General features: G+C 50.5%; 1 protein-coding gene across 1 annotated transcript in view; it reads right to left on the bottom strand.

Moving 5' to 3' along the window:
* Nucleotides 1-257: 257 nt before the first annotated feature.
* LOC102533514 (guanylate cyclase soluble subunit beta-2-like) overlaps nt 258-9,171 on the bottom strand; it is a 59,617-nt gene continuing 50,703 nt past the window's right edge. The window contains 2 exon segments of the mRNA XM_072937369.1: nt 258-384; nt 7,650-7,787. Of these exon segments, the coding sequence (XP_072793470.1) occupies nt 7,669-7,787 (119 nt within the window). The 3' untranslated portion in view covers nt 258-384; nt 7,650-7,668.

Here is a 9,171-nt window from a genome sequence, read left to right as displayed (position 1 = left end):
AGAACACACAAGACCCAAAGTCTCAAAGTGTCGGCGTTGGCTTTGAACTGAGAATGTGAAAGCGCATTTTCCAAACCTGTCAGGATTGTGTTTCATTTCTAGACATTTATTCTCAATGGGACAATGAGGAAGAGACACAGCTTAAGAAATCTTGAGCTGAGAAATGAAGTTACTTTTCTTTGCTGCCGTTAAACTGAGTATGGGGAAAGCTAAGCCGAGGGGTTCACGTCTCCTTTTGTTAGAACAAAGCACAGAAACCAGACGGCAGAGTGTGGTTGGCAGAGTGATGTGTCTTTGACTGATCTGAAGACCGCCGTCCGCCAGCTGCCTCCACCGACTCCTGTCCTGTCACTGGACTCCCTTTGGGTGCCGATTGGTCAGAAGCTGAAACAAGACAAAGCGAAGAGCCAAAGAGTCAGGCCTCTTATGGGTCCTCGGTCAGGGGTTCTGATTGAGCCCAGCCCCGGAGAACAGAGTTTTTACTTTTCTACCTCCTGAGCAGGAGAACATCTTCACAGCTGAGGCCCATTCAGACCTCTGCTTGTTCCTGGATCATACCTTTTGTCCAACACTGCACTGTCTTGTTGGTCACGTACCAAAATCTTTACTCGTGCATCGCTCACATAAGAGCACCGAGCCTCCAGACTCGCTGCCCCACGCCTGTCTTCGAGGCCCAAGCATCAGGGTACGCTGGCTTCAGACCCAGGGCCACCGCTGCTCATGACTGACCTCTCAGGGCCGCATTTGTCCTCCTCTGGAAAGTGGGGAAATGACACCTCCCTCCTAGGGTTGTTTTGATAGTGAAATTAGATGCCTTATGTAAAGTAAGTACATGATGCCCCACACAGAGCTCAGGCTCAGAGATGCCAAAGTGCCTGGGACTGTGAGCTCGGCAAGGAGCGGGGAGGGCAGGGCCTCACAGGAGAAATGGAAACAAGAAGGCTGGTGGAGACGCCGTCTCCATCTCCTCGTGCTCTCCCTGCAGCTTCATTTGGAAAGATCTGCATCTAAGATTTTAAAGTCATTTATCATTCCCATTTTTTTCTACACTGATCATTGTTCCAGAGACATTCAAGTTCAGAGAGGCTCTTGTACTGGATTTGAGACTCTGTGTTCTAGAAGTCAGGAAATGCAGGAGGGGCTTCTGTCTTCAGCCTTGTGTTCCCAAATTAATGAGTGATTTCCTTCACCATTAGGGCCTCATTTCCTCCTGAACCTGGATCGGCAGTTACCTCTGTTTCAAGATCTTAGAAGCAATGGGTAATTTTCAACACAATCAGACAGAGGCAAGTTCAGTTTGCTAAAGGGCTGGCCATTAATGAACACAAGTGATGACACACACGTGGAACGAAGTGGGCGCCTGGCCCTGTCCCCAGGCCCTCCCCAGGCTCGGGCCCAGCATGAGGTGAGAATTTGGCAGATCCAGAACCGTGTCACTGGGGCAACTCTGGGTGATGATTCACACGCAGTATTTGGCTCATGTAGAAGTCGGGGCTAATCTGACAAGGAATCAAGGTTCATAAACTCCTCAAATGTGGCATTTTTATAAGGCATGGTTTTAAACCAGAGCTGGCTAAGTGGAGCTAGCTGTCATTAACTACAGGTTCGTTTGAGCCTCGTAACATGTCCCTCCCACCCTCTCCCCCACAACATGCAGAAGACAGATTCATGCTCAGCAATAGTTTATGCTCTTTGGAAATCAATTATTCCAATAGGGGATGGGATTTTGGTTTTGTGTTTTATAATTCTCTACTAGTCTTATTATTCCAAGTACGCTTTATCCCTTTCACTTCGAGTTCCAGAATTTATTGCAGTATTGTTTTTCTCAGAGATGTAAGCACTATTATGATTTTAAAAGGAATTGGATTTTTCAAAAATGAAATATGCAGGAAAAATGATAAGGACAGTGGGTTTGAAGGGTGTCAGTTTTGTTTTGGCATCATCCCAAATCAGGGGAAATGGAACTGATTACAGACAGAAATGTGATGTTTCTTTGCCTACTGAGAAGACACGGCTCCCTGCCTCCAGGCTGCCTGTCAGCACTAGGAGGCGACTGAACTCTCCCCAGCTCCATCTCCCTGCGCCTCAGCTTCTGCAGGTGTAACAGGACGCTCGCTGGACCGCACATCTGTCTCTCAACTCACAGACAAGTTATAAGAACCTTTGAGAGAGAATCTCCACCAAGTAGTACTGTGATCACAGAACTTAAATTTGAGTCTTTGCAATTGTATCCAAAGTAGGGGTTACCCTAACAACAATAAAAACTGAACAAGGAGTTACTAAACTAAATAAAAATAAAAAGGGAATATAGCAAAGGGAAACTGCTGTCTCTTTACCAACTAACCGTCAGGCTGTTTCTGATGCCCCTGCTTCCAGGCGGCACCACCATTTCTTTGTAACCAAGATGAATAATCAATTTCTGGCTTAACCTTCCCCACAAAATTTTGGACGTGTAAACTGAGCACGAGGAAGTAATACTTCACAGATCTCTCAGTCTCCTCTTCAACACTTTTTCAGGTTCTTCTTCTAATTTCTCTTCTCAAAAAAATTTTCAACGTAGCTTTCCCCCGCTGACCCACGTCTTGTATCCACAGCACATTTTCCTCGCTTCCAACCTGGCTGTTTCTCATTTTCTCACTTGTTTCTCAACTGGTCCTCCTCCTCATTTCTACCCTCAGTTCCTTTGCACTTCTCTGAAACTCCTTCCCTCCCACCCTGCTTTCTCTCCTTGAGAAATTCTCCAGTCAACAGTGAGACAAGACGACCAGCTACGATTGTCTGAGAACCAAGACAGCCCATTGAAAGCTGGGCGCAGGCCAACCAGGTCTCCGTCAATGTGAGTTGGTGCCGCCATCAATTCAAATGAGACTTAGCATGAAATCACCAGAGTCTCTTGGAATTTCTACACATATATATTTGACACTTTACCACAATCCAATTCCACAATCCAGATGATGGAAGAACTTCCTTGTTTACTTGAGAGAGATACTCATCCATCATCTCATGAGACCACTGCTCACAGCCCCCAGGACTGCCTATTAGGACCATTATCTTGCTACAGTTTAATGCCCATTATTATGCAGAGTTGGGAAACATAGCCTTCTTATTAATTACCTTTTCTGATTGAGAATTACAATGTACCTCTTCTGTGGATTACTAATATCTAGACACGAGGAATAATCTCAACACCAAAGCTTAATTTGAACTTTGTTAGTCTTCCTTGGAAAATTCAGAGGCAACTTCAGGACTCACAGAATATCAGGTCATCACACATGTGTTGCAGATGTGCAGAAGTATGAGATAATTGGGGTTTCCACTTGATACAACGTAATGTGGCTTTTGGTTTGTCACAGCACAAGTCTCATGGGAAACGAGTGTCCCCTGTCCAGCAAGTTCAGTCTTTTTTAAAATTTGAAATGTGTTTAAATGTTCAAAGGAGAGAAGGTCATGACCTGCCAAATTATAATACAGTGTATGTGTGCTAGTGCCAATTTTCTAAGGAAAAGTATGTATAATATACACTCACACACACAAGTTCGGGAAGATAGGTACCAAAATTTTAGCAGTAGTCCCTCTGGGTGATGAAACTACAGAGCTTTTGTTGTCTTTTGTTTTACCTGCACTTTCTGGTTGTAAAAACTAATAATTAAATATTCCTTCTATAACGTAAATGCATTAAAAAAAAGTTCCCTAGTTGAGCAAACCAACACAGCCTAATAAATAATTAAAAGGAGCACGGAAACACATTTCAATGTAGACTAAGAATGAATTAAACGGAAAGAATGGTAGCAGAAGAAACCTTTCTCTGGGAAACAAGCATCCCATGAGCCATACTGTGAATCTGGAGGCGGGAGGCTGTGGTGCCAGGTCTAACAACGTGGAACTTGGGGCAGTGCTGTTGGGGAATATACGTGGGATTTGGGTCACTGCCTGGTCGTTACAGGCAGGGCTCTGTGAGCCATAACGGATATGACTTGGGGTTACAAGAAGAGATTCTTATACTTGCAATTAAAATAATTCCTTGTCTGCATTTCTGCCTCTGTTTCTAACCTCCTAGCTAGAATCAGATAAGGGAAATCACATCTTGGTTTCAATACTGATTCTCCACGACTGGGACGGGGGTTTAGCTTGAGCCTGAAGTCAGACCCTCAGTCGGAGCTTCTCAGTGTCCCGTCCTGGCCCTCCCAGCACAGGGGTGGTTGCTGGCTGGTTACTCTGCGGGGTCTTCACGTGTGTGGAGCACTTAGCTCCTCCCACTTGGTTCTACTGGGGTTAATTTTCCAATAAATCCACCTGTTCTAGCGGAAGAGCAGGCTGACCACCCCAGTCATAGGTGTGTACAGAGGAAGGAGCCACGATTTCTAGAAAACCTTGTGGAGAAAAATACCATTAGTGAGAATTTTATCCTAGTAATAAAAAGGGCTCAACAGAGTCTCCACTCTTGGGGGAGGGGGGTCGCTGTTCTAGAATCGCCCACCTCCTTGCTTGCCATTTCTCTCCACGGGCAAAAGAGGTCACGCCCTGGAGGAACCAGATCTCCAGCTTCCAGAAGCCCCTGCATTCTCCGGGAAGCAGAGCAGAAGCCATGTGAGGCTTCCAAGTCCTCGGTGTGTATCCAGCCCCCCTGCCCTCGCTCTCAGCCCCGCCACCCCTTGCACGGGGCTGGGGTCTGACCTCTGTGGCTCTCTTGCCCGCTGAGCTAAAGCTCATTCTTTTTAACCCCTGTAGTTCCTCCTTCAGTTTTGTGCCAAGACTCACATTTGCTAAGTGAGTGAATTCCCAACAAGAGGGTCCGTCAGTGACTAAGCAGTCAGCATACGTGACCTGTCTTCAGCACAGTATGGTTTTCACATGATACACAGTATCTCATAGTCCTCAAAGCGACCCTATAACACAGGCGCACTGTTGCCCCTGCTTTCCGGAGGAGAAAAACCCGCGCGAAGGGACTCACCTAAAGCAACACAGCTGATTATGGGTGTCAGGACCTGGATGCAGGCCCAGGAATTCTGATTAAGAGCTAATGCTCTTCCACTGTGACAGTGGGGCCCAAGCCTGGTGGCTCCTCCAACTGCCCTGTGGAGACGGTTAACGAACCAGAGACTGGGCTCGCTGAGTCACTCTCAGGGTGAGGCCCCCCCATCTCTCCTGTCAGCCACAGGTGATTTGATCCCCTCCCTCCCTCCCTCCCAGCACCTCCCCACACCCACAGCTCTGAGGCCACATCCCCGGTGCCTGATACCAAAGCTGACAACCAGCTACCTTACAGGCTGGCCCCGACCAGGAAAGTCGTATGTCCCTCCGCGAATCACCTCCTTATTTGTAAAGAACCTGCCAGGATCTTTCTCTGTAGAACACTGCTGGTTAAATAGCTCAACTTCTAGAAAGCTTGAGGTTTAAAAAATGGCTACGTCGCTCATCCTTCCCAAGCAGAGGAGGTCAGGAAAGTTGACAGCTGTGCTTATGAAGGCCTCAGAAAAGCTGCTGAAAAGCCTCGGGGCCGAGAATAAGGGCCCTGGCTCGTTGGACACGTCTGGGAAAGGCAGTTGCCTTGTCAAGATTCTGGAATAGCTGAGGGCAAAGACCCTGGCAATTAAGTGACCGCAAACTCATCCAAAAATTATCCATGTGGGTGGGGGGTTTGCACATGGCGGGGAATGTCCTTCCCACTAGGGAGAGTGAGTCAAATTTGAAGGGAGTTGCCGACGCTCCAAGGCATTCTGCTTCATCTACACTCATGCAGGAGAGAGACCCTCCCTCACCCTGAAGTTTCCCAGAATGATTAGGAGCTGATGTAAGAGGTCCTCTAAGCTGACTTCACCCGCCATGAACCCCGCAAGTGGACGCCGTCAGACTGATTTACAGGGAGGGGTCCCCTCCAGAGACTGGCCCGGGCCACTTGCCTAAGTGCCGTCTGCAGGTCAGCCTGGAACCCATTATCATAACGGCCGGGTGAATCAGCTAGGAGACAAGTTGAAGCAAGCTGAAATTTGAAAGACACATTAACAGGGGTCTGAAGAGCTGCCAGAAGAGCCCGCCAGCAGGGGCAGCTGCAAGGCCAATTTTTTAGTCAATACTGAAAGGTGGTTGCCTCAATATCCAAGTCAAACACTGATTTCTCTCCGGCTCAGTACTCCCGTTTAATTGCACTAGGGAGTCTCTCCACCGGCACATCTAACACCCAAATCCAGAGTGGAGTGAAAGGAAAGCACATCATTGAAGTGCAAATGAGATCCTGGCTGCAGCCAGGCGGCCTGGGTCCTGCTGGAGTGTCTCCTGCCCCGGCAGCCAGGCTGAGACACCAGCGGCCATCACATCCTGGCTGCCCCCAGAGAGGGGACTGTGGGGTGTGCTCCTTGCCCCTGCAGCCCTATGGGCTGCCCCGGCTCTGGAGAGTTTTGGGGAGAGTTCTCACCGGGGAGCGCAGTTGGGGTGGGGCAGAGAGGGGAATGCATGTTCCTGGAGAGCAATCCTATGCTTGACAACCTGGTGAGGCTGACGGCATCCTTGACTGGCATCCTGAGGTTGGAAACAGCCTCTGAGGTAGTGAGATCCAACAGTCTGACCTTCCGAGAGAGAGCGGACAGGCTTGGCTAGTGACAGAAACGCTTTCCCCTGTGATGACGCCCACAGAGGGGCCAGGGAACAGCCCTGGGGATGGAGGCCAGAGCAGAGGCAGCCTTCGACCTCAGAGCCAAGCAGGATGTTATCAGATGTAGCCGGAAACCCAGGAGAACTGGGACCCAGATCAGGATGAGAAGGAAAAGGCAGGTCCTGGGGGAGGTGACACGAATCCCCTTTGTCTCCTGACAACCATCAGAGGCAAGAAGCCTGGGGAGCTCACACACCTGCAGAAGCTGTTAGACGCGCCTCCTGCCTCAGGAGGGCTGGGCTGGGGTAGCTCACGGAGGCCAGTGGCCCAGCTGGCTTTGTCCTCACAGCTCCAAGCCTCGGGCCCACGCGGCGCTGTTTCCCACTTGCCCCCAGCGTGTGAGGGATTCCTTAGCCACACCTCTGCTAACCACACCCAACGGTCAGAAATTGTTCAGGTGGGGCCCAGAGGATCTGATCAAGACATGGCTGGGCCATCCTGAAGCCCAGGAGTCCCAGTGCAGCTCCGCCGCTGGGGGAAACCATGGAATGGATTTGGTCTGTTACTGAAGGAGGGCTCACGGGGACACGGGCCGCCCCCGACAGACAGCGGGGAGAGCGAGGCCTGCGCCTTCCACCTGCTAGTGGTGGGACCTTAGATATCAGATAACCTTTCTGGAGTCAGAGGCGCTACCGTTGCGCCATGAGGTCGGCCTCAGGTAACCTTTCTGAACTTCAAGTTTCCTACTTCTTATGGGACCAGTCATGTGATGGATGTAACACGTGACTTGGACCGAATGCCATCCTGTGGGTAAACTCCCAGCACAAAGCAATTGCCCGACAAATGCCAGTTCTCTCGCCTTCCAGTTGACCCCCCAAATCTGAGGTGGCCTGTTTTTCCTTCTCTAGTTGTTGGTGTTGGTTTTTGTCCAGGAAAGCAACAGTTAGAAGAGGCTGAGAAATGTCTGTCTCCCAGCTCTAAGTGAGATGTCCAGCCCTGCTGGCTTCCCCTGTGGAGGGACCTCCCATGCAGCAGCAGTTTGATAAATGAATCGCTTCACCTTCCTGGAACAGGAGCTCTTAGACCTGCTCCTCTGAGCTGTTTTGCAGAAGCCATTTCCGGATACAAATAGCGGAGGTCTTCTTGCTTTGGCTGTTCCCGTGTTGACCCAGCGGCTCCTCAGCTTGCCCCGTACTTCCTGTGTGTGGACAGGGAGGTGCGCAGCCAGACTGTCCAAGGCCCACCTCCCCGACCTCCCCCGCTCCCGCTCCCTTCCCTTCCCACCCCTCTCTGGACATGCTGGCCTCCTGTTTCTCCTTTGAACTTGCCAGGCTGGTGTCCGCTTTAGAGCGTGGCACTGCCTGGAAGCCCCTACCTGGACAGCCACGTGGCTCTTTCCCTTCATGCTCATTTCAGCTTGAATGCTGCCCCCTCCAGGAAGCCTTCACTGGCCCTCTTTTCCATTACCCACTTTTATTTTCTTCTTAACCAGAAATGATCTCATTCATTTTGTGACAGGTTGTCTGTCTCCCTCTACTAAAACCCAAGCTGTGTGAAGGCAGAAACCTCCTGTGTTCAGTTCAAGGAACACCCCAGATCCCACGGTAGTGCCTGGCCTCAACCCACTGTATTCCTGGGGCATCTGGAAACGCTGTTGAACCAATCTATGAACGTTACATTCCAAACTGTATTAGCGTTGGTGACTCCTCAGGGCTTGAACAGTGTCAGAAACATGCAACTGTAAGCAAGCAGGGAGCGAGGAGGGGGAGGGAAATGCCTCTGGGTGATGGCGGGAAGTCCACTTTGAGCTTCTCATGCCTGAATCCAAGATGCCACCTGCCCCCGGATCAGAGAGAGGCAAGTTTTGCTCTGTCTCCTCTCAGTGGAGTTGAACAGAAGTGTGCTGGTCATTCCCTCAACCTCATTCTGGGGTCAAAGTAGAGGGACATCTACAGGCATTGGGGCAGTGCCGAGTGCCAACGGCTCAAAGCCAGGAAGGGAGAAGGGGAGGGTGCAGTCTGCGGGCCCATCCCTGTCCTTCTGCACTGCTCTGTGACCCCGAACTCAAAACCTGGCTGTCTGTCCTGAGTCGGGCTCCCGAGGAAGCTGAGCGGCTCACCAGAACATTGGAGAGTAAGTGTGACCTGAGAGGAACCCTCACCCCTGCCATCTTTCTGGACAGAGCAGAGAAGATGGCACTGAGCCGTGCTTTGTGGTGGTGTCAATGCCCTGAGGTCAGTGCTAGGCAGCACCAGGTGATGGGGATGGGGCTGGGGATATCCAGCACCCCTCATCGATAGGCAGCATGCTCCTGAGGGCACCATGTCCGGAGAAACGTCGGTTTGAGGGTTCATGGAGACTAAGTGTTTCTGAGACATAGATGTTCTCTGGGAGGCGGGCAGAGAGGACCCTCTCAGAATGAGGGATCCCTTGGGGCACTTGGGGTGGGGAGGTTAGGGGAGTATTAAAGTAAAAAACCTCCTCAAAACACACAGCTATCATTCAAGGGCCCCAAACTCCGCCTGAGCCGCCCCTCTCTGGCTCTTCCCCAACCCCCTGGGAGCCCAGCTGCAGTGCTGGGG

The sequence above is a fragment of the Vicugna pacos genome, chromosome 14 (assembly GCF_048564905.1).
Source record: "Vicugna pacos chromosome 14, VicPac4, whole genome shotgun sequence".
Taxonomy (NCBI): Eukaryota; Metazoa; Chordata; class Mammalia; order Artiodactyla; family Camelidae; genus Vicugna; species Vicugna pacos.
The sequence above is the reverse complement of the archived record's forward strand: the minus strand, read 5'-3'. Positions and strand labels throughout refer to the sequence as shown.